Source organism: Vombatus ursinus, unplaced genomic scaffold, assembly GCF_900497805.2.
Source record: "Vombatus ursinus unplaced genomic scaffold, bare-nosed wombat genome assembly UNPS02004260.1, whole genome shotgun sequence".
Lineage (NCBI taxonomy): Eukaryota > Metazoa > Chordata > Mammalia > Diprotodontia > Vombatidae > Vombatus > Vombatus ursinus.
Genome location: NW_020944038.1, coordinates 61943 through 87909, shown reverse-complemented (window position 1 = coordinate 87909; position 25967 = coordinate 61943). Strand labels below are relative to the sequence as shown.

General features: G+C 45.8%; 1 protein-coding gene across 3 annotated transcripts in view; it reads left to right on the top strand.

Annotated features, from left to right (window-relative positions):
* LOC114054202 (lipid droplet-associated hydrolase-like) overlaps positions 1-25967 on the top strand; it is a 72864-nt gene that overhangs the window by 11460 nt on the left and 35437 nt on the right. For all 3 annotated transcript variants that reach the window (XM_027877378.1, XM_027877383.1, XM_027877370.1), the window contains exons 2-4: positions 5035-5184; positions 10153-10299; positions 19303-19472. In XM_027877378.1, the coding sequence (XP_027733179.1) occupies positions 5037-5184; positions 10153-10299; positions 19303-19472 (465 nt within the window). In that variant the 5' untranslated portion in view covers positions 5035-5036. The remainder of the gene's footprint in view (positions 1-5034; positions 5185-10152; positions 10300-19302; positions 19473-25967) is intronic.

Sequence of the window (25967 nt, the reverse complement as noted above, 5' to 3'; positions counted from 1 at the left end):
CAGTCAGTGTGTGCTGATGAGTTCTTCTCTTGTAAATAAAATCTCTCAGGTCTCTGTTAGAGATCGTTCTGATTCTCCTTTACAGAAATGTGTGAACTTTAGATTGATGGAGCCCCCCTTTCATTCCTCCACCTAGCGACTGCATCCCTACTGTGCAGAGGCCATACCGTGTCTGTGCAGAGATCGAATGTTGAGAAATGATGCTTTTGTGTGGCTTAAAGCCTCAGAGGGGAAGCAAAACACCTGCTCCACATCAGAGCATCAGAGGCATCTCTGCACTGGTGGAGTCCAGCCTGTAGATGAATGGACAAGGTCTGCATTTATTAGTTATTAAGCTCAAAGATTACATTGAGGTCTCTGTTTTATTAGATGCTTAGAAAGTTAATGTGTAGGTTCAACTGGTGCCTTTTGCAAGAGATTGAATGAGACAGGTTTACAAAAGAATTAATAAATGTAAAGACTGGAAAGAAAAAAGAAACCTCATGTGTACAGCCTCCAGAATTTGAGAAATTCTGGGATCCTTAGCTGCTGAATGACAGCCCAGGAGGAAAGGCCCTCCCATCTGCTCCCTGGAAGGAGGCTTCCCACCCGGCAGAAGGCTTCTGGACCTCATCAGACCCCCCCCCACTTCTTTTTGGGTGACACTTGAGGACCTTTGCCTTTCTCCAGCATTTAGCACGTGCCTGGCTCACAGTAGGTGTTTAATCAGTGCTTATTCTTTGACTAGTGACCTAGTGATGGACTTTCTCAAGCTGCATTTTGATGTGATTTGACAGTGAAAGTAGATAAAGCATTTTCTAATGCAGACAAGTAGAGACTCTTACAGCTTCAGAATGAAATGGTCCTCAGTGGCCCCACACCTGAAAATGAAGCCCCTCCTGAGAGCCCCTGCCGTGTGGTGGTCCAGACTGGGCTGAGTGTCCCCAGAAAAGGACATCTCTGACAAGTGTGACAGTTAAAAAGGTTCAGGAGATGTAGTTTCTAGGTAATTTAGTCATTTTATTAATAAAGCCCCCGGGTTATTAATAAAGATGGTCATGTGGCCATCTCTTGTAGACCAAAAGGCATTGATGGCGGTGGGCTCACAGCTCATATACCTTTCTAATGAGGGGCTAATGTAACCCTTGGAGAAAGAAAATATCTCCATTCCAGACCATCCCCAGCCTTGGGCTGTCTAGATAAAAAGATATCTCCACCGAGCTAGAGGGGGCTAGAGGAGAGCACTGTGTGCTTCCCCACCCTAGATTAAATTCCTTGCAGGGTTAGATAGGGTCTGACCAACGTCAAGGGAAGTCAATGCAATCTCGTTATTATCGGTAGTGTCCTTTTAGAAAACAGGCCGTTTTAAAATGAGGACTTTAGAAAAGGGAGAAACCTCTGAATCTCCCCAAGATATCAGTTATGAATAATCATTTCTCTCTCTAGTGACTGCAGCCCCTTCCACTTTGGGTAGTTTGATGTCCTGGGTAGGAACTGCCCTGGCTGCTGTGTTATCCTTGGTTCTTTCCTTTGGGGCCCGGTGGAAGCCCATTTCCTGTTCCGTGAGACAGCCCTGCAGATATTTGCAGAGTACGCCCTCTCGTCCCTGAGCGTCTTCCAGGGCGAGGATCAGCTGGTCTTCTTCCAGTCCTCGTTTGGCCAGAACTTGAGGGTCTTGTTCTGGGGTTACAAAGGCCTTTCCCTCCATGGTTTCTGCATTTTAAAATAAAGTTTTATTGTATTTAAAAAGGTAAAAGCTCTTCTAAGCTCGATGATCAGAACAGACCCACCCAAGGTCTCGGAGGCTTTTTTGGTGGCCCTAGCACGGTGTTGACTCGCTCTCGGCTTGCAGTCTGCCAAGGCCCCCACTTCTTTTTCCCATGAACCCAGTGTCAGACCTGACATTGATCCCTGGAAGCCTTCATCTTCTTAGCCTCAGTCAGTGGTTCCAGCCCACCCGGATCTGAGGATATCCTGACTCTCACCCAGAGTGGTGATGATCCCCCCATCTCTGTGCCCCAATGCCGCCTATCCCATCACCCAGTCATTGATACCCTCCGAGGTCAGCTCCCTGGGCATGTGTCTGGAACCTGGAAGGGGTACCCTGGCTAGAACCTAACCCTGGCACAGCTGACTGTTGTTTTAATAAGACTGCCTAGCATTTTTCTTATCTCACTGGTCTGTAGTTGGCAGACTCTGTGCTCTTCCTGTTTTTGAAAAAGGGCCCCATTTTTGGCTCAGTAACTCCGACAGTGACTTGGACACACAGCAGCCCCTGCGTTCAGTGTTGGTCATAATGTAATGGCTAGCACTTGGGGGGGCTGTAGCAAGTGCTTTACTTGGGTTACTTCATTTGCTCTCCACAACAACCCTGGAAGGTGGGTACTATTATCTCCTTTATACAGATGAGGAAACTGAGGCTGAGAGAGGTTAAGGGACTTGCCCAGGGTCACAGAGCTAGGAAGTGCCTGAGGCAGGATTTCAGGTCAGGTCTTCCTACCTCTGAGCCCCCCACTCTACCTGCTGTACCGGTAGCTGCCCAGGCCAGCTGAATGGAACTCCACAAGAGCAGCGGGGTCCTCTGCTCATGGTGCCATGCTTGGCTGGCCAGCTCACAGGTCAGTGTCGTGCTAGAGAACAGAGGACAGTAGGGATGGAGCCGCTCTGTGTTCCTGCCCCTCCCAGGCTGGCCGTCACCTTCTCTGTGCTGCGTCCCTTCATCTAAGGCCGCACAGGAAGATGCAGTTACAGTCGCCTGCCATGTTGAGCCATCCCCATCTCTGGGCTCAGGCCTTGGCTACTGCAAACACGGAGCCCCTCTTCCCTGTCTCTGACTTCCGTGGTGTATATGACGGTACCGATCTCAGTCAGAGGCACGAGCATTTTAGACAGTTTTTTCCTGTCTTTCTAAATTCTTTTCTAGAATGGCCCGACCAGTTCACAGCTGCGCCCACAGTGCAGGGTTGGGTCTGTTCCCCTCAGCCCCTCCCATGGTGGGGGGGGGGGGCTGGTTCCATCTTTCATCCTCTTTGCTGGGTCTGACATCAAGCCCCATAGTTTGGTTGGGTTTTTTGGGGGGGGGGGGGCGGCGTACATTTCTCTTATTATCCAATGAGATTTGAAACAGTTTATTTATATTTGAAGGGTTTTTTGGAGAACTGTTTATTCATAACCTTTGACCCATGGGAAAGTGGTTCTTTCTATATATTTGTGCTAAATTAAGGAAACTTAATGCAAAGATTTTTGCAATCTCAATATTCTTTTGCACTTTTGTACTGTGCTGTACTGTGTGTGTGTTTACAAACACATCACATTTCAATATGTAGGAGGAGACTTGTTGATATGGGAGTTATCCTTGAATCAGCTTTCTCTGTACATTGAGACCATCACTCCCACCAAACTATGATCAGAATTAGTTATTTTAAAAAGAAGCTAGAATAATAATAAAAAAAAGAGCATGCCATTGAAGGAACTTCACTTGGAGCCAATTGTCTGAGGCCATTCTGTGCTGGGACCTGGAGTCAGGAAGTCCTGAGGCCAAAACTGCCTCGGGCACTCACTAGCTAGGTGATTCTACCCAGGTCATTTCACCCCTCTTTGCCTCAGTTTACTCATCTGTTAAATGAGGATTAATAATCTTAGCGCCTGCCCTCCCAGGATTCTCATGAAGATCAAGTGAGATAATAGATGCATGAAGCACTTTGCAAAACATAAAGGGCTCCGTAAATGTCAGCTAGCATTACTGAAATAAATACTGACCTTCAAACGTGGGAAGTGGTGACTTCATTGCAGACAATCAGAATATCTTCCAAAAATTTAATTGATGTAAGTTAATTGCCGTAACAGGGAGGCCATGGGGTTGCAGACTGCCAGAGACAACACCAGGTAAAATGACATTTGTGGTTGTAAAGCTTTATGAAGAGTGGTGATGGACAGTTGTGGGTAATATAGTCTCATGTGATTCAATCACTAAACATCCATTAACCACCTACTGTGCACCAGACTCTGTGCACAGAAAGAGTCAAAAGCCAGTCCCTGCCCTCAAGGAGCTTACAGTCTCATGGGGGGGACAACATGCAAACAAATATATACAATGCAGACTATATACAGGACAAATACGAAATAATTCATACAGGGAAGGAACTAAAATGAAGGGGGGTTGGGGAAGGCTTCCAGTAAAAAATGGGATCTTCGTTGGGACTAGAAGAGGCCAGTGAGGTCAGGAGATGGAAGCGGTAAAAGAGAAAATCAGTTGAAAGAAAGCTCATCAGAACATTCAAAGGACCCTCAAGGATGGGAGTGAGTGAATGAGTGAGTAAAGCACTTATTCCGTGTTGACTGTGTGCAAGGCTGAGTGCTTCGGATACCAGTGCAGCCCAGTGAGATGACCTCTGCAGTTGACTGAGTAGGGGGTGATGTGGTCACACCGGGGCTTCCGGATGACCAGTTTGGCCGCTGAGGGGAGGATGGATTGGGTGGGATGAGAGCAAGATTAAAGTCGTGGAATTCTGTGAGAGAAGGAGAAGAAGGCCTGGTCCTCTGGTTAGACAGTCCCTGCTCTCTATTGGTGTCCTTGTAATGGCAGGAGAGGTGGAGGAAGGCCTTCAGTGACCATCAGTGACCGTCAGCGAGCCTCGCGGCATGAGTAAACACGAGTGGATAGTGGTTAGCATCACGGGAGGGCAATTGGATCTCGTGCACGCTACCTTCCCGTTTCTCTGGCTCACCTGCCATCTGCGTACGCTGTCTTCAGGTCAGTTGACCATGATGCTAGTGTGCGTTATTCATGGCCGTTCAAGCAGGGAAGGGAATGGAGATGCCTTCTGAACCCTCCTTTTCCTTCTGCTGCACTTCGTCTCCCCGCCAGAATCTGCTGGTGTTTGCTTTGTTTTTAGCTTGTCCTTGTAGCCCAGTGTTTTCATGAAGCTCCATCGGGACAGATGGAAAGGCTTTCTCCTGCCTAGGCCCCTTTGTCCACCTGAGTCATTCAGACTTATCTTGGAGGCCAGCTCGTTCTCTTTCAGTAACCTTTTCATTCTTGTTTTTCCTAATTAGAAATGGATGTGACAGCGAATGAAGATGTCCCGGTGCACGATGAGTTTGTGGTCTGCGGCGGAGTTGTGACCCACGTCCTGAAGTGTGGGCCCTGGTCTGACCTCTTCGACACCAAGGATAGCCCTAAGCTGCTCGTCCTCGTGATTACAGGTGAGCATTTTGTATTAGAGAAATGCAAATAATGGTTGGGTGAGGAGCCTAGGGAGACATTTCCAAACATCAAAAAGAACTGGATTTTTCACATGACCTATTTTTTTTTGTTTGTTTGTTTGTTTGTTTTTAGGCAATTGGGGTTAAGTGACTTGCCCAGGGTCACACAGCTAGTAAGTGTCAAGTGTTTGGTCTGAGGCCGGATTTGAACTCAGGTCCTCCTGACTTCAGGGCCGGTGCTCTATCCGCTGTGCCACCTAGCTGCCCCGCACATGACCTATTTTTAAATTTGATGATTTTTTTTGACTCTTCTGTAGATACATGCACTGAGGATTTATTTAAAGCATCAGGAGGCATATAAAGTAATCAGTAGTATCCAACATCAGTAATTCCTACCCTGCTTTCAGTCTCAAAAGAAGATTTTTGTGGAGCTTTTAAATGTTAGTGCTTATAAAGATGGATGTTGTTTTTAAGAATTTTTATATAATCTTGGGGCAGCTAGGTGGCACAGTGGATAGAGCACTGGCCTTGGAATCAGGAGGGACCTGAGTTCAAATCCAACCTCAGACACTTGACACTTAATAGCTGTGTGACCCTGAGCAAGTCACTTAACCCTATTGCCTAGCCAAAAAAAAAAAGAATTTTTATATAATCTTGAGTCAAAAGGAAGCCAAGGTGGCAGATCACCAGTTCTAGATTGTCGGATGTCAGCTTAGAGGCTGGAAAGTTACTTTGCAGTTGCAGAATATACATCAGTCCCTTGGTTGTGAATATGGTGATTATGGCTTAAAGTTTTTCTAAAATTAATTTGAAACTTTTTAATTTTAATTTTTTTCCTGTTTTTCCATCACTTTCATTTCTCAGAAAGCCACTTCTTTAAACAAAAACTGAAAAAGGCCTGGAGGGTGGAGGGGAGGGGGGAAGAATTCACAAAACTAACCAACACGTCATCGTATTCTGTTTTTTTTGTTTTTTGGGGGTTTTTTTGGTGAGGCGGGGGGGGGGTTAAGTGACTTGCCCAGGGTCACACAGCTAGTAAGTGTTAAGTGTCTGAGTCCGGATTTGAACTCAGATCCTCCTGACTCCAAGGCCAGAGCTTCAACCACTGTGCCACCTAGCTACCCCCTTCTCCTCCTCCTCCTCCTCCTCCTCTTCTTCTTCTTCTTCTTCTTCTTCTTCTTCTTCTTTCTTCTTCTTTTTGGCAAGGTATTTGGGGTTGAATGACTTGCCCAGGGTCACACAGATAGTAAGTGTCAACTGTTTAGTCTGAGACCAGATTTGCACTCAGTTCCTCCTGACTTCAGGGCTGGTGCTCTATCCACTGTGCCCCCTAGCTGCCCCACGTCATCTTATTCTGATAGTGTGTGCAACGTACCATACCCATATACCCCCACCTCTCCAGGGAAAGGAGGGTTGGGGCCAAGTTTGAGCATTCTAATCATGTAATGTTAAGTTTATTCCTCGTTGTTCTTTCCATTTACGTTGTTGCAGTCCATTGGTCAGTAAACATTTATTAAGCTTCTGCTGTGTACCAGGCATTATGCTAAGTGCTGGGATACAAAAAAGAATCAAAAGACAGTCCCTGCCCTTAGGGAGATCACAGTCTAATGAGGGAAACCACAAGTGAGCAAGTTTGTACTGGAGGGTGGAGGGGAGGGGGGAAGAATTCACAAAACTAACCAACATGGGATAAAATTGGAAATAATAAAGGGGAGCAAGGCACTGGAATTAAGAGGTATTGGGAAGGCTTCCTGGAGGAGGTGGGATTTTAGTTGTTTCTCAGAGGAAGCCGGGGAGGCCAATGGGCAGAGCAGAGGAGGAAAGGTGTTCCAGGCCTGGGGAAGAGCCAGACAGAGGACCCAGAGCCAAGAGATGGAGGGTCCTGGTTGGTGGGACAGCTGGGAGGCCGGGTTCACTGGGTCGAAGAGTATGCGTTGGGTGGTAAGGTATAAGAAGACTGGAGAGGAAGGACTTTAAATGCCAGACAGAGCATTCTGTATTTGCTCCTGAGGGTGACAGGGAACCCCTGGAGTTGGTTGACTAGGGGTGACATGGTAACACATGTGCTGTAGGAAAATCACTTTAGTGACTGAATGGAGGATGGACTGGAGTGGGGAGAGACCTGAGGCAGGCAGACCTCCCCCCTCCCCAGCAGCTATTGTAATAGTCCAGGCAGGAGACGACGAGGGTCTGCACCAGGGTGGGGGCAGGGTCAGAGGAGAGGGGGGCGTGTAGGAGAGATGTTGCCGAGGTGAAATCAAAAGACCTTGTCGCCATATTGGATGGGGGCGGAGGGTGAGAGAGAGAGGGAGGAGTCCAGGGTGACTCCTACATTGTGAACCCGGGGGCCTCGGAGAACAGTGTTGGCCTCTACAGTAACAGAGAAGGTGGAGGAGGGGAGGGTTTAGGGGGAAAGATAGTGAGTTCCACTTTGAACTTGATGAACACATTTAAGATGTTTACTGGACATCTCATTTGAGATGTCTGAAAGGTAGTTGGAGATGCAAGATTGGAGGTCGGCAGAGGGTCACTCTGAGAATCATCAGCGTAGAGATGGCCATTAAATCAAAGGGAGCTGATGAGATCCCCCAGGGCATTGGTCTAGGGGGAGAAGAAAAGAGGGACAGGATGGAACCCTTTGGGACACATACACTTAGTAGACATGACCTGGATAAAGGTCCAGCACAGGAGACAGAAGGGGTCATATGGGTAGGAGAGCCAATGAGATGGTGTCCCAAAAGAGAAGAGAGTATCAAGGAGGAGTGGTCAGGAGTGTCCTCGGTCTAGGAGAATGAGGGTTGGGGAAAGGCCATTGGATTTGGCAACTAAAAGATCACTGGTGACTTTGGGGAGAGCAGTTTGGGTGGAATGTTGAGACTGGAAGCCAGAGCAGAAGGGATTAGGAAAAGTGAGGAAAAGTGGAGGCGCTGACTGTGGACAGACTTCCCGAGGGGTTTAGCTAATACCGAGAGGCAGAGCTGAGAAGGGAGTGCACTCCAGACGTGTGGGAAAGCCTGTGCAGAGGTGTGGAGGTGGGAGATTGGGTGTCACGTCCCGTCCAGGAACAAGAAGAAAGGCCCATCCGACTTGGCATGACATATAGGAAGGGGAGAATATGAAATCAGACTGACCAACTTGTGAAGGGCTGTGAATATCCTACAGAAGAGTTTGTTTTCTATCTTATTGACAGGAAGGGTCCCTGGGGCTCCCGGAGCAGGTCAGTGCCGGGTTGTTATCCTTGGCACCATCTGTATGGAAAATGGATTGGGAAGTGGAGAGACTGGTGGCCAGTTAGTGGGCTGTTACAGTAGTGCAGATTAGAGATGCCCACTCTCTAAATTAGGGGGTGGCTATGTGGACACAGGAGACCAGAGTGTGTTTGTGGGCTATAGGAAAGGATCCAGTAGCTAGGGAGAGATTTAAAGTTAGGCTTGATTGGATAACTAGAGCATTTATTAAGCATCTTCTCTGTGCGAAGAGCCAGGGATAAAAAGACAAGCAAAAAAGACAATTTCTGCCCTCAACGAGCTGACGTTTTTTTTCTTTCTTTCTTTCTTTTCTTTTTTTGGTGAGGCAATCGGGGTTAAGTGACTTGCCCAAGGTCACACAGCTAGTACATGTTGAGCTGACATTTTAATGAGGGCCAAACAGCAAATCAAAGGGGAGCCTGGGGTGGGGAGAAGGGGGTAAATTCCTGAAGGCAGTGCTGCTGGTGAGGAGTGAAGCCTCAGAGTCCAAGCCAGAGACCATCCAGTCAGGAGAGAGGCATTTCCATGGGCCTACTGGCAGTGGAGGTGGGAGAATCTGGAGAGTGACAAGTAGAAGACCAGCCCATGAGAGAAGAAGTCTCAAGAATTCATTATTGAGGGGTTGATCTGCTGAAAAAGTCAGGAAGGGCATAAACAGGGCATAGGGTTTGGTGAACCTGTAAACCCCAGCTACTGGGGCATGGACTCACTGTTCCACACAAACTACTTGGAAAACTAGAAAGCAGACTGGTAGAAATTATGTTTAGAGCAACAGCTCATACCATATACTACAATAGATTTTGTGGCCAGTGGATACGCGTCTTGGATATAAAAGGTCACATCATATAATAAAGAAGAGTAAGGAAAGAGACAATTTTTGTGTGTATGGATACGAGGAAGAGTCATGACCAAAAGACAGAGGTAATCACACGAGATAAAGTGAAGACTTGTGATTACATAAAATTGAAAAGCTTTTACATAAACAAAATCGATGAAGATGAAATTAGAAAGGAAACATTTAACTTGGGAAAAGTCTTTGTAGCAAGTTTCTCTCCTAAGGTCTCATATCTAAGACATATAAGGAAGTAATTCAAATTTGTAAGTATAAGAACTGATCAAAGGAAGAAATCCAGGCTGTTCACCGCCAGATGAATCCTTTCTGAAAAGCCTCCCTCCCAACCATCAGATTGGCCAAGATGACGAAAGAGGAAAATAGCCGTTATTTAAGGGGTTATGGGAGGATGGATGTTCCAGTGGACTTTGGTTGGAGCTCTGAATCAGTGCAGCCATTTTGGAAAGCCCCAAAGTTACTCAACTGTCAAGCCTTTGGCTCAGTGATACTCCTAAGCTTTCTCGTTTACAGGAAGCCAGGTCTTGTGCTTGAGAGCAGACAGGCTTGGCAATGGTCATTGTGGGGAGCGAGGGGAGGGGCCGGGAGGCCTCTGTGGGAAGTGGACCAGGCATCACAAGCTGCTCGAGGGCGTGAGGAATCTTGGGCTCGGGTTTGGCAGAGCCTTTCACAAAGTGTATTAGGACCAGCTTTCTCTTTTTCTCCTGATGGTTGCCTTGTGTCTGCATTTTTATGACCCTGCACCCCCGTTAAATTGCTCTCTGGGAAAGGATCAGTGCCATTGGATGTTCAGTCCTTCTGTCCCCTGCCTTGCTTTTGTCACTGCTGGTGGTCCCCCCAATATCAATGACTATGCCTTCATTTTTGCAGGTAACCCGGGGATTCCTGCCTTCTACGCGGGGTTTGTGACGGCTTTATACCTTAACCTGCAGAAGCGCTACCCAGTGTGGGTCATAAGCCATGCTGGCCATGTTTCAGCCCCGCATGGTGTCAAGGTGGACGAGGAAGGCCCCGAAGGTAAGGGAAAGGTGCATGTCAGGCCAGCGGTGTCCGTGGTGAGCGGCCTCCTCTGCTGAGGTCCAGCCCTGACCGCTGCCTCATGGAGGAGGTGCCTTAGTGAAGGCTGGGTGTGTCCACCCCTTGGAATTGCCAGGCTCCTTGTCACATCAGGGCATGGAATTCGGAGAGGAGTGGTTAGCAGATTTCTCTAAAGACCTGATACCCAAGACGTTTAGGGAATTAGCACAGATAGATGAAACCCTGAGCTATTTGCCAGCAAGCAAGTGGTCAGAGAGTGTAGACAGGCAGTTTTTTTTTTTGGTTTTTTTTTTAGTGAGGCAATCGGGGTTAAATGACTTGCCCAAGATCACACAGCTAGTACGTGTCAAGTGTTTGGTCTGGGGCTGGCTTTGAACTCAGGGCTGGTGCTCTATCCACTGCACCACCTAGCTGCCCCATTTTTTTTTTAATTTTTTTTTTTTTTGGTGAGGCAATCAGGGTTAAGTGACTTGCTCAAGGTCACACAGCTAGTACATGTCAAGTGTTTGGTCTGAGGCCAGATTTGAACTCAGGTCCTCCTGACTTCAGGGCCAGTGCTCTATCCACTGTGCCACCTAGCTGCCCCGACAGGCAGTTTTCAAGAGAAGAAATACAAGCTAATAACAATGACCTGCAAAAAAGTCTAAGGAGAAAGTTTCACCTGATCCCCATCCTGTGCACCTTTGGGGAAGCTGAGAATTCATGGAACTATTGTCCAAAGCAATTGGCCCCTGTACCCCAAAAGTCACCCAAGTGTACGTCAGAGGGACCACCTCAGGGCCTATACCCCAAAGAGGTAAAGAGGAGGGAAAGGCCCAGTATACACAGAAATACTTATAGGAGCGTTTTTGTGGTAGCTCAGATACTCAGGTAGAAGTGGATCTCATTATCAATGAATGAATGAATAATGAAAAATACAGAAATAGAGGCCATGTGTGCTGTCCAGGAGCACCCACTCTATGGGAGAGGGGAGATTTCAGCTGTAAGCCAGATGAAAAAGCTTTTTAAATTTTTTTTTAATTTACTTATTTTTAATATTCATTTTAAAAAAATTTTGAGTTCCAAATTCTTCCACCCGTTGAGAAGCCAAACAATCTGATAATCCATTATATATGTGAGGTCATCCAGAATATTTCCATATTAGCCATGCTGTGTAAATAAATAAATAAAAAATAAGAAACAGAGAAAGTGAAAAAAGTCTGTTTCAATCAGCACTCCAATCTGTCAGTTTTCTTTCTGGAAGTGCATAGCATTTTTCATCATGAATCCTTTGGAATGATCTTGGATCGTTGACTTAATCAGAGAAGGCCAAGTCCTTCACAGCTGATCTTTGTATAACATTGCTGTTACGGTGTACGGTGGTCTCCTGGTTCTGCTCCCTTCACTTTGCCTCAGTTCACATAAGTCTTTCAAGGTTTTTCTGAAATCCACCTACTCATCATTTCTTTTAGCACAGCGATATTCCATCACAATCACATACCACAGCTTGTTTAGCCATTCCTCAATTTCCTGGCATCCCTTCAATTTCCAATTCTTAGCCACCACAAAAAGATCTGCTCTAAATATTTTGTACAAAATAGGTCCGTTTCTCTTTTTTTATGATCTCTTTGGGATATAGACCTAGCAGTATTATTGCTGGGTCAAAGGGTTGCCCTTTGGGCATAGGTCCAAATTGCTCTCCAGAATGGTTGGATCAGTTTACAACTCCACCAGCAGTACATTAGTGTCCCAGTTTTCCCACATCTCCTTCAACATTTGTCTTTTTCTTTTTTGTCACATTAGCCAATCTGATAGGTGTGAGGTGATATCTCAGAGTTGTTTTCATTTGCATTTCTCTAATCAGTTGTGATTTAGAGCATTTTTTTGTATGACTATAGGTAGCTTTGATTTCTTTGATGGAAAACTGCCCATTCATATCCATTGAGGAATGATTTGTATTTTTTATAAATTTGACTCAGTTCTCCATATATTTGAGATATATCCTATATCAATTCTCAATTCTCTATATATTTTAGATATATCCCTTATCAGAGATACTTGCTATAAAAATTTTTCCCCAGTTTTTTCCTTCTAATTTTGGCTGCATTGGTTTTATTTGTGCAAACATGTTTTAGTTTTATGTAATCAGAATTATCCATTTTGTGTCTTATAATGTTCTCTGCATCTTATTTGTACTAAATTCTTCCCTTATCCATAGATCTGACAGATAAACTATTCCTTGTTCTCCTAATTTGCTTATAGAATCACCCTTTATGTGTAAATCATGTACCCATTTTGACCTTATCTTGTGTGACTTTTAAAAAGGTTTGAGAGACATAGTTTCTGGATAATTTGATCATTTTATTAATAAGGTCAGCAGGTTATTAATAAAAGGATGGTCATTTGGCCTGCTCTCTTAGACCAAAGACAATCGTGGTAGTGGTACTCATGGTTAACATGCCCTTTTCAATGAGGGGCTGAGGTTGATCTCATGTCACCCTGCGACAGAGAAATTATCTCTATGCTCAAACCTCCTGCAGCCTTGGGCTGTCCAGACAGAAGGATCTGTCTCCACCCAAGCTTGAGGAGAACACAATGGATTTGTCCACCTTAGATTAAATTCCTTGTAAGGTTGGGCAGGTCTGACCAAGACTGAGGAGAGTTAATTCAGTCTCATTATTGGTAATGCCTTTCAAGAGACTGAACTTTTTAAAATCAGGACTTTGGAAGAAGGGGAGAGTTTTGAATCTCCTCAAGATAATGGTTATTAATAATCACTTCTCCCACTTGGTATATGGCAAGAGATGTTGGTCTACACCTCATTTATGCCAAACTGCTTTCCAATTTTCCTAGTAATGTTTGTCCTATGTTGAATTCTTACCCTTACCGTGGTCATTCACTACTGCGTCTTGTGTACCTAATGTAGCCCCACTGTCCACTACTTGATTTCTTAGCCAATACCAGATGGTTTCGGTGATGGTGGCTCTCTAATACAGTTTGACCTATGGTACTGCTAGGCCGCCTTCCTTCACGTTTTTGCTATTGATTCCTTTGATATTCTTGACCTTTGTTCTTCCAGATGAATTTTGTTATTATTGTTTTTTTCTAGCCCTATAAAATAATTCTTTGGCAGTTTGATTGGTGTGGTACTGAATAAGCAAATTAATTTAGGTAGAAATGTCATTTTTATTATATTGGCTCAGCCTACCCATGAGTAGTGAATATTTCTCTAGTTATTTTAGACCTGTCTTTATTTGCATAATTCTGTTCATATAGTCCCTAGTTTGTCTGGGCAGGTAGACTCCCAACTATTTTATATTGTCTGCAGTTATTTTATTTTATTTTATTCTCTGTAACCACAACTTTATTAATGAAATAGTTGTTTGCTGTCCTTCTGCTTTCTGGAAAAGAATTTTAGAAATACATCTTCTTGCTTCCTGGATGTTGGAGTTCATTTTATACAGCTGACAAAACCCTTAGCTAATAATGAAAAATCAGCGCAGAATTCAAATCCTTGCAGCTTCTCCACTTTACAAAGGGTTTAGTGAGAAATGATGGGGATAACAGACTTTAAAAACATGTTTTTTCATTTTATTTTATCCTTTCATTTGTCAGACAGCAATATTGGTTTTATGGATGGTCATAGGGGAAAGTGAAAAGAGCCCTGACATGGGACCTAGGGGGAAATCTAGATCCTGCCATGGCTACTTTTCCTTGTGTGATCTGCACACTGAGACCATCAGCTCTTTATCTGGAACTGGATAGCACGTTGTTGTTTTTTTTTAAGTTTCAAAAATTTATTTTAAACTTAAATAGAAAATAAGAGAAGAAAGGAAAAAAAAACCATTGCCATGTACATAGCAGAACATGAGATGCTTCAGTATAAAACAATAAATTTCTGTTTTGAGAAAACCTATATAATGAATACTACACAATATTTTCCAAGCTACCCAACTTTTCTTTGTTTCCTTGTAAGTTTTCTTTTGTTCTCTGCTGTGCACTTTTTATTTTATTTCTCCCCTTCCTTCCCCCCGAAAGAAGGCTACAATTAAGCACAGATATCTCTCTATAGATATGTCTATATCTATGGATATGCATATACATACATATCCATAGATATCTATAAACATACACATATATACACATATACAGTCATACACATATATGTTAGACCATACTATGCATATTTCCCCTTGTCATCTCTTTCTCTGGAGGTGAATAGCATCTTCTTAAGTCTGAGTCTTTCCATGTTTTTCTGAATCAACCAGCTCATCATTTCCTATACCACAGCAATATTCCGACCCAATTATATTCCATCTGAGAGATTGCCTTTGAAAGGTTTTTACCAATTTTCTGCATTCTTTCTATTCTTGGCTGTGTAGGTTTTATTTATACAAGAAAACTTTTATTTAAAATAATCAAAATTATCCATTTTACACTTCAACAATGCCCTCACCTTATCATATAGTTTAAGGTCTGATACCACTGAATCTGCTTCCTTTGCAATTTTTTTCTGTTTCTTTGAAGTTCTTGACCTTTTGTTCTTCCAAATGAACTTTATTATTTTTTCTAACTCAGTAAGATAATTTTTTTAGTAATTTAATTAGGATGACATTACATAAATAGATTAGTTAGGTAAAATTGTCATTTAAAAAAATTATTTTGGCTTTACTTACCCATGATCAATAAATATTACTTCAGTTATTTAGATCTAACTTTATTTGTGTAAAAAGTGTTTTATATTTATGTTCGTACAGTTCCTACGTCTTTTTGGCAGATATATATTCTCAGGTATTTTGTACACTCTAGTTATTTTAAATGGTCTAAAACAGTATTGGATAATATGGCTGACACAGAGTGTAGTTTCCCTGTTTTTCTCTTTTGATTAAATCTATTTTAGCTTTAACTTTGTCTGAGATCATGATTACTACTCCTGCTTTTTTTACATAGTAAATTCCACTTCTGGCCTTTATTTTATATTTGTGTGTATCTCTCATTTTTATATCATTTCCTGAAAGCAAGATATTGTTGAATTCAAATTTTTAATCAGCTATCAGTTTCCATTTATGGGTAAATTAATCCCATTCACATTCGAAGCTATAATTACTTGTTGTATTTTTTTATTCTTCCTATTTTTCCTCACTATCTTTCTTGCCCTGTTCCTATCTCTCCTCACTCCTCTGCTTTATTTCTACCCACTACCTTGCCCTCCTGTCCTTAACCTATTCACCCGTCCAAGAATCCCTCTCATCCTCTCCCCCCCATCCTATCCCCTTGCCCTCTTATTTCTTTCTGAATTTAAAAGACTTTTATACCCTTCTAGATATATGTGTTGTTCCCTCTTTAACCCATTCCTGATGAGAGTAAGGTTTCAGCACTACCCGTCTTCCCCCACTAGCTTCTTCTGTATGAATTTTTCCTTTTGTGCCTCATTTGTAGGAGATAATTGCTCCTTTTTATCTCTCCCTGCAGAGTTTTAATTTTTTTTAGAATCATCTATCATACTCAGCTCAGCCCAAGCCTTTCTTTCAAACTACTCATATAATGATGACAGTCATAGAAGTACTGATAATATTTTCACGTATAAGAAGTAAACAATTTAATGTTGTTGAGTTCCTTATACTTAAGAGAAATGCAAATCGCAACAGCTCCGAGGTACCACATCATACCTATCAGATTGGCTAATATGACCAAACAGGAAAACGATAAATGTTGGAGAAGATGTGGGAAAATTGGAACACTAATCCATTAGTGGAGTTGTGAACTGATCCAACCATTCTGGAGAACAATTTGGAACTATGCCCAAAAGGCTATTGAACGACGATCCCTTTGATCCAGCAATACCACTCACTACTAGAGCTATATTCCAAAGAGATCGTAAAAAAGGAGAAAGGATCCACATGTACAAAAATATTTATAGCAGCCCTTTGTGTGGTGACAAAGAATTGGAAATTGAGGGGATGACCATCAGGGAATGGCTGAACAATTTGTGTTATCTGAATATAATGGGATACTATTGTTCCATAAGAAATGGTGAGTAGGTGGATTTCAGAAAAACCTGGAAAGACTTGCATGAAATTGTGCTGAGTGAAGTAAGCAGAACCAGGAGAACATTGTACACAGTAACATCAATATTGTGTGATGACTGACTTTGTTATACTTAGCTTTTCTGAGCAATGCAGTGATCTGAGACACTTCCTAAAGACTCATGATGAAAAGTTCCATCCACATCCAGAGAAAGAGCTATGGAGTCTCAATGCAGATCAAAGCAGACTATTTTCTCTCTTTTTTGTTTTTCTTTCTTGTGGTTTTTCCCTTTTCTTCTGATTATTCTTTCACAACATGACTAATATGGAAATATGTTTAATATGATCATACATGTATAGCCTATATTGGATTGCAAGCCATCTTGGGGAGGGGGGACATTTAGAACACAAAATCTTATGAAAGTGAATGTTGAAAACCAAAAGTAAATAAATAAATTTCTTAATTAAAAAAAAAAGAATGATGCTAACCATGATAGTTTTCATATCAGTTTACAGTTTACTCATTCTTTCTAATGGCCACATGAGGTAAGTCACAGCAAAGTGATTAACGCCATCTTAGAGATGAGGCCATTGAAGCTCAGACAGGTTATATACGATTTGTCCACAGTTACAAGGTTCTTAGGTGGCTTAGCCAGAACTTGAACCGAGGCTTTTTGAGCCTCGGTCCAGTGCTCCTTCCCCCACCTCTTAGGCGTGAGCAGTGTAGCTTGGGGCCTTGGTTACAAACCTCCGCTTCCCTCTGAGAATTGTGGCTGTGATTTCTGAGCACACTTGAGCTTACTGGCTTTATTAGAGGACCTTTGACATTTGAGATCATTGGGGTCTGGTAGGGCTCCTTTGTCCTCTTCTGCCTCCCTCTGAGTGCTATTGGCTTCATAAAGTTGCTTTCATCACATTGCTAACAGGACATATTAGCAACTCCTTGGATTCCTTTGGTTGAATAATAGGTAGTGATAGGAACGTTAACATTCATGAGGAGGCTTCTCATCTACTTGTTTTTAGATGTCTTTGTAGGAAGACAAAAGAAATAGCATTAGCTCTTTGCCTTGGAGGCCCTCTGCCTGCTAGCTTGGTACTGCAAGCACAGCAGTTCCACCTGAGGGCATGAGCCCCACACACTCCTGGTGAGATTAAGTGAGCTTTGATGCATTAGCAAATCCATCTAGGCTGTAAAACTCACTTGCCTAGCTAGAGTACTTTGGTAACTGTAGGGTGGCAGCAGTGTCTTGTCTAAGAAAAGGGATTGTGACATTCTTTGTCAGGCATTAAACATTTATTAAGTACCTACTATGTGTCAGGCACTGTGCTAAACACTGGGGATACAAAGAAAGGCAGAAGATAGTCCCTGTTATCAAGGAACTTATAGAGTATTCAGACAGCTATGTACAAACAAGCTACATAAAGGATACCGTGGAAATAATCAACAGAGGGAAGGCACCGTCACTGAAAGAGATTGGGAAGGCTTCCTGGAGAAGGTGGGATTTTATCTGAGACTTGAAGGAAGCCAGGAAAGCCAGGGGCAGAGGTGAGGAAGGAGAGTGTTCTAGCCATAAAAGCAGCCAGAGAAAATGCCCGGGGTCGGAAGTGCAGGAACAGCCAAGGGGCCAGCGTCACTGGATCGAGGAGTCCCTGGGGTGGAAACGTGGGGAAGGGACAGGTTATGAAGGGCTTGGAACCCCAGACAGAAGATTTTCTGTTTGATCCTAGAAGTGATAGGGAGCCACTGGAGTTTCTTGAGAAGGGGAGTAACAGAGTCATGCATGGGCTTATGTTGATTATAGCGAATGGGGCTTTGAACTTGGGCTGAGCAGAGGCTTCGTTTGAATCCCGCTGTTCGTTCCTGGCATGCCCTTCTTGGCAGAGGTGATCCCCCAGCCCTGGGCGACGTCCTGAGCCCCTGACTTCCATGGGGGCGGCCTCCTACAGGAGCTCTGTCTTCACGCTCCCGTTCTGTGCATGCGCTCCTTCTCGAAATGACACGGTCTGTGTGCGTGTCATTCCCCCCTCCCTCCTCCAATGTAATGTAGTGTCCTGGAGAGCACAGACTCTGCTTTCCTCTATTCCCCAGTACTGAATATAGTGCCCGGGTCCTCGGAGGTGCAGAATTGAATGGAATTGAGTTAGACGCTGTCTATGACAGAAAAAAGTCAGAGACAGCGCTTGTCCTCCAGTAGCGTCCAGCATCCAACCCAACGGGAAGATGAGATGAATGAGGTAGGATAGGCTGGGGGCCACACATGACCCAGGTAGAGGCTTCCTGAGGAGGGCGGCGCATTAAGAAGGACAGTGAGTCACTTTGGGGGAGCCAAAACTTCCCGAAAGGTGACCGCCAGGCCTTAGTTCTGAGGCAGAACCAACCAGAGGTGTTCTGGGAGCCCGGCCTGGGGGAGCGGAGCTGGGGGAAGCAGGGGGGGACTGCCACAGCTTCTGTGCCTGAGCAGCACCCCCTGCAGCCCAAGGGGGGGTGTTCTGGGCTGCAGACGTGGGAGATGGCCCCATCCTCCGTGAGGAGCAGCGATTGGGCCAATGTGGCTGGACTGTGCAGGTCATGGAGGGGGGAAGGACTTAGTGCTCCCGGCGCTGAGCCAGGCTGAGATAAGGGTCCATAAAGCTCCCGCCCGCCTGGGAGCCTCCGCCGGAGGCGGAAGAGTGGGGAGGCTGGTGGGGGCTTCACCTGCCAAACAGACTTTTACGTTTGACCACAGGAGAAGGGAGGGTGCAGACTCTTATGGCTGGGCAGGGATGGCAGCGGTGCCGCCCCTCCCCAGCACCGCTGTGGCAGGGCGGTGTCCAGTGGCACTGGTGAGAGCTCACATGCACACAACGCACACGCAGTTTAACTCCATCTCCTGGCCCCAGGATTTGCAGTCTCTCTCCAGTGTGGCTTGGAGTTGGTGAAGGGGCACTCCCTCCAAAGCCACCCCCACAAGCCCTTTTCTGTGTGTTCCCTCCTTAGATCCAAGCCCGAGAAAACTGGATGATGCCTTTGGCCTCGAGGGCCAGGTAGAGCACAAGCTCGCCTTCCTGAGAAGGCGCGTGCCGACATCGCTGAAGCTGGTGCTCATCAGCCACTCGGTGGGCAGCTACGTTCTGCTGGAGATGATGAAGAGAGCCCCTCAGCTTCCGGTGGGTAGACCGCCCGGGTCTGGCAGTCGTGATTGGCCTTTACGAGTGTCCCAGAGTCTCCTCACGGTCAGCACCCGCCGGGTGAGGACGCAGGGCACTCTAGGCTGACGGGTGTCAGAGGTGGGGTCTGAACACAGGTCTCCTGGCTTCAAGCCCAGTGTTTTGTGCCTCAGGAAGCCGACACTGGGAGGGTTGTGTGGCTCTGAAGGTTAGCCCAGGCACGGATCTGGAGAAACCTCAGCTGGCCCACGGTGCTTTGTTTCCCCCCTCGGTCCAGCCGCTGCGCTGGCCCCTGGGAACAGAGTCCAAAGAATAAGTGCCCCCTCTCACGGGAGTCACAACAAGGACAGATACCATCTGTCCGTACCTATCTGCGGTCAGTAACTAGTGTCCACATGCAGCTGGGGGTGGGGGTGTGCCTGAGCTGTTGTGGGGAACAGGAGGGGCTTCCCACTGCCCAGTCGTCCGCGAGGGCCCAAGAGGAGGCCCATTTGGCCAGCCTGGGAAAGTGGTGTGACACGGCTTGGCAGCTGACCGCATCTGTGGAGCAAGGAGCTTCCTCTCCGGAGAGAGGGGTTGGGGCCACAGGGGAACAGTGGAGGAAGCCGGGAGGGTTGGCCTCGAGGGCCCTGGGGTCAGTGTTGTCCCGAGTGGCGGGTGTAGGGAGGAGAGAACACATGGATGACCAGGTGCCGGCGGGCTTCAGCATTCCCGCCTTTAAATGTGGCCTCATTTTCACCTTCATGTTGCCAGCCTCACATATCCGCAGCTACTCGCCATGCACTGCTTCCCGCTAGGTGCTCCCTGGGCTTGTTCGCCTATCACTGGAGAGTTCTCCACGCACTCACTGCACATTTCCATTGTTGGCCTTTAAAACTCAAGGCCGTGTAGCACATTGTGCCCCCAGAGCTAGCACACAGCCTGGGCGAGCAAGGTCAGTGAGGTGAACTTGGTGCCAGAATGTCGGCAGCCACTGGCAGTCACCCCCAAGTATGGCATTAACGATTCCTCACGTCCACAAAGCGGAAGAAAGTATCCAGGGTGCTGTAGGTTTCAGGGGTTGTGGAAAGTGAAGATTGTCAGAAATCAAGGGTTTCTCCTGAGCCTGAGGGAAAGGGTGATGTCCCCATAGTGCCCCCTCTGACAGTTGTGAGACACGGCCTGAGGTCTTACGGCCAAGTGCTTTGGGATCTCCAGAGGGCTCTGTAAATGTCCACCAGGAATTTCTAGAAGTTCTGACGCATCTGTTGTGAGCCAGCTTAAGTGAAGGTGGTTTTGTTTTGTTTTGTTTTGTTTTGTTTTTGGCTAGGCAGTGGGGTTAGTGACTTGCCCAGGGTCACACAGCTAGTAAGTGTTATGTGTCTGAGGCCGAATTTGAACTCAGGTCCTCCTGAGTCCAGGGCCGGTTCTGTAACCACTGCGCCACCTAGCTGCCCCAAAGGCGGTTTTTTAATCACTCCTTACCAGTTTCCATTTTGCTCACCAATCGCCCCCACAAGAATGCCAACAAGCAAAGGTCTGTAGCGGGGCCAGGACCATCTCCCAAACTGTTGGCAGAATGTGAGGGTTCCTTCAGGCTTTCCCTTCCACCAGAAATAGGGCACACAGGGCTGGCATTGGAGGAACTCTTTGCCTGGCCGACTTCCTTCTCCATCAGAGGGAGGCCTTCATTTAAAGCGTGTGTGTGTGTGTGTGTGTGTGTGTGTGTGTGTGTGTGTGTGTGAGAGTTTGTGTGAGCGTGTGTGTGAGTGTGACTGTGTGTGTGTGTGTGTGTGTGTGTGTGTGTGTTCAGAATGACTCAGGAGATTATCTTGCTGAGAACTAGACACAAAGAAAGTTTCACCTTCTAAATTTAAACCACTTTTTTTGAGTTATCTGCTTATAAAACAATTCCTTAAATTGCATTTAAAATGGAAACACTGTGTGGGCTAGCATCCTCTCATAATGCAAAAACTAATGTTTTTGTCAAGCATTGCAAAAAAAATTACCTTTGGTTTTTAAAGCGAGTATGGAAAACTTCAGGCCAAAAGGCTGATTTTGGGGAAAGCAGGCTTTCTCATGGCATCTTCTTCCTTCGTTTTAATGCTTTATCCAGTGCATTTCCTCTGTGGTCTCAGAGCCTGCTGCCCCAGCCAACCACAGGTGCCAGGCTAGGGATGCAGATGAGGAAGGAAGAGTAGCCAGGCAGGAGGCACCAGGCTGGAGACTGGCCCGGCTCCTTCCTGCTCAGCCAAGATTTTCTGATTTTCTCTTCAGGTATCAGTCAAATCAGTCAACATTTATTAAGTGCCTACTGTGTGCCAGGTGCTGTGCTAAGCACTGAGGATACAAAAAGAGCCAAAAGACAGTTCCTGCGCTCAAGGAGTTTACATTCTGACGGGGGAGGAGACAGCATGCAAACAACCACATACAAATGATATTGTGGGATCTGGCTGGTGAGGGTTTAAGCAGAGAGTGAGAGGAGAGGGAGTGGAGGCATCAGTCATCCACAGCCTTCGGGGATTTAGCCCCAAAGGCAGAAGGACGAGCGTTAGCAGAGATGGAAGGGTCAGGTGAGGGGGTTTTGAGGCTGGGGAGACTGGGCATGTCTGCAGGCAGAAGGGAAGGAGCCATAGACAGGGGAATGACACGGCAGGGCGGAGGTGGGGGGTCTGCTGGAGGAGGCAGGATGGAAGGGGATCTTCTGAGCAGGCCACGGGATGAGGCTGTGTCTTCCTGGGAGTTGGGGTGGAGGGGGCGAGGGGAAGAAGGGGAGCCCGCGGCCGGCAGCTTCTTTCCCTGGTACGTGCTTCTTACTGAATGGAGTCAAAGGAACGCGTGCCCCTGTAGTTGTAGTCGGAACCTAGAATTTCCTCCTTTTTTCGCTCCCGTTGGCCCCCTCAAAGGAGGCAGGTGACAATTCAGTTCTTCCAGGCATGGTCTAACCCTCTTTACCTATAACTGCCTTAACAGAGAGCTGGGAGATTGAAACCGTTCTCCATATAGTGGTTTTTGTCAGAAGCACCAGCCACTAAACCAGGGTTATAACTGGCATTTGCAATCCATATCTTCATTTTCATTTTTATTAAAAGAGAAATTGAGTTATCAAGTAGGTAAAAATGCATAAGTCACGTCATGGGGTTGTTGATTTGGAACTAGACAGGACGTTGAGGGCCATCTCTTCCAACACCCTCAGTACACTGATAAGGAAACTGAGGCACAGAGAGACGATTGTAAGTTGCCCAAGGTCACCCAAGCTCACTGCACCACCCTGCCTCTAATTCCCTGGAGGGAAAGAGAGCCGGGAATACTCAAGTCATTCGGTGCTTTGTTTGGCCAAAGGTCAGGAATGTTTCTGGCTGTGCCAGGAGCTACAGGCAGATGCTGAAGCTTCAGGTGTTGGGACATTCCCTTTTTGTGCTGAACTCCCTCCTCCAGAGCTCCTCCAAACACCGGATCGAAGCCAGGAATCATTTCTGCAGCCCAGCTCAGCATAGAAAAGACAGAGTGGTCTGAGATGTGGGGGACGGAGGGTGCTCCAGGCCCCAGGGGGTGACCGTGTACTAAGGCAAGAGGGGGCCCCAGACTCAGGCTGAGGTCTCATGGACTCTGGCCCCCGGCTCACCCAGACTCAACCAGGTCAGCCCAAGGAGAGGGCCTCCACCCCTGAGCAAAGCCAGCAGGAGCCCAGCGGGATCTCAGTCCCAGCCTGTACCCCAGCCTGCAGGCTGCGTCCAGCAGCAGCCTGCTGTCGCTCAGACCAGGGGTCACAGGTCACATGGTGCACCGGATCTGATCCCTGTGATAGCCCTTAAAGCTCAAAGGTCCCTAAGAGCCTGAAATAACACAACCCTCAATACCCCAAGAAAGCAGCAGCAGGCCAGCCCAGACTTCAGATGTGTAGAGGCCAGCCAGAACCTCAAGCCTGAAGGCAGAAGATGGGTTGGAAGAATGAACAAAGAAAAAGAGAACCCCACCATAAAGAGCTGCGATGGTGACAGAGACATGCACAACATAGACCCAGGAGAAGACAACAACGGCAGACCGTGCATGAGCAGAGCCTCCGAGAAGAACGCAGCGTGGGTCAATGGTCAGCCAGGATTCCACAAAGAGATGGAGTGAGAATGTGTAAAAAGGTTAAAAACGTCTTTGTAAGTGGAATGAGAGCATGAGAGGGAAAAACTTGGAAAAGCAAGGCAATCTTTCGAAGAAAGAACTGGAAAGTTTGGCACCAAAAGCACCAAACCTGCCCAGGCAACAGGCTCCCTGGCCATTAGGCTATACCAAAGAGAAGCCAGTGGCTCCAAGAGGAAAGTCAGAAGACTGAACAAATAGAAGAAGGTGGGAGGTGTCTCACAGCACAAACCGCTGACCTGGGAAAACGGATCGGGGAGAAGTTCGACTGGACTGTCTGAAAGCCATTACTGGAAAAAGAGCCTGCACATCGTCTTTCAAGAAACTGTGAAATACAGCTGCCCAGATTTCTTAACCAGAGGACAAAGAATCTTTCTCTTTTTTTCTTTTTTTTAATTTTTTATTAATTTATTTTGATTTATCAACAATCACTTCCACATGCTTTTGAGTTTAAAATTTTTCTCCCCCTTCTTCCCCACCACCCTCCCCAAGACGGCACACAATCTGATATAGACTCTACATAAACATTCCTATTAAACATATTTTCGCATCAGTGATGTTGTAAGTAAAAATTAAAACCAATAGGAGAAACCATCAGAAAGAGGAAACAAAATTCAACAGAAGAGAAAAAAATTAGCAATTCAACTTCCATAGTTCTTTCTTTGGATGTGGATAGCATTTTCTATCACGAGGCCTCTGGAGATTCCTTAGATCCTTGTATTGCTGGGAAGGGTTAAGTTTATCAATATTAGTCATCATACAGTGTGGCTGTTATTGTGTACAACATTCTCTTGGTTCTGCTCACTTCACTCAGCATCAGACCACACAAGTCTTTCCAGGTTTTTGTGAAGTCCACCTGCTCATCATTTCTTATAGCACAATAGTATTCCATTACATTCATATATCACAACTTGCTCAGCCATTCCCCAATGGATGGGCATCCCCTCAATTTCCAATTCTGACAAAGAATCTTTCTGAAAGAAACCTCAGGATCATCACAGCCAAAATCCAAAGCTCCAGATCAGAGAATAAAATTGTAAGCAGCCAGAAAGAGATTATTCAGGTACCCATGATTTAGCAGCCACCAATGTAAAGGAGCCCAGAGCCTAGAAGGCAAAGAATTTAGCTTACAGTCAAGAATAACTTAACCAACAAAACTGAGTACAAAGGAAATGACCTTTTAGTGCAATAGAGGACTTCCAAGCATTCCTGATGAAAAGGCCAGACTTCTGTAAAAACCTTGAAGTTCCTACACAAGAGTTAAGAGAAACATAAAAAATAAATACAAATGAACAATCATAAAGGACTAGGAAGGATATATTGCTCTCATCCCAGTATGGGGAGATGATACACATGTCTTCTCTGAACCCTGTCATCACTGAGGGTCGTGGAGGAAGTCTAATTAAACTCTATCTAATTGAGCAGCAAGGTGGTACAGTGGATGGAGGGCAGGCCCTGGACTCAGGAGGACCTGAGTTCAGATCCGGCCTCAGATATTTACTAGCTCTGTGACCCTGGGCAAGTCACTTCACTTCTGTTATTTGCCTCACTCAGTGTCTCACCTCCTCATCTGTAAAATGAGCTGGAGAAGGAAATGGGAAACTCCAAATGGGGTCATGAAGAGTCAGGCACAAGTGAAACGACTCAGCGACATCTGGATCTTAGAAGAATAGAAAGAGGAATATGGAGGTGGGAGAGGCTAGAGAAATGATAGCACGTACCTGGGGGGCACAAGTAGAAGTCTGTAAAAACAAGAAGGAAGGGATGGGGGGAGTGGCAGACACCTGAACCTCCGTCCTATCTGCATTGGCCAAAGGTGGGAAGAGTTCACATACACAGTTGGGTGCAGAAATGCATTTCGGCCAGTAGAGAAACAGAAAGGAAAGGGGACAAAGGAGAGATCAGTCCCACGCAAAGCAAACCCTACCTAAGGAGGTCCAGAAGATTTCTAGCTCTTTCTGTGGTGGCCAAAATGGGACTTTGCGGGGCTGCCCAACCATTGGGGAATGGATGAACAAGTCATGGTGTGAGTATCCAATCCAGTAAACGTTTACTAAGCACCTACTCTGTGCGGCCTCCAGTTTACCCTGTGTAGATCTTATTGTTTGCGTACCACCTCTCCATTAGAATGTGGCGCCTCTGTGAGCAGAGACTGGGTTTTGCCTTTAACACAGTGCAGCAAATGCAATATACGCTTAATAACTGATTGACCAATTGACACCCACCCCTCTCCTGAATTTTCCTACCTTTTAGTCACTCAGGTTCTTAACCTCAGAGTTTACCCTGAACTCTCACATAACCCGCATGGCCAGTCAGGTGCCAAAGCTTGTGGATTCTGCCTTCAGAACAGCTCTTGAGACTGTCCCCTTCTCTCTCTTCCCC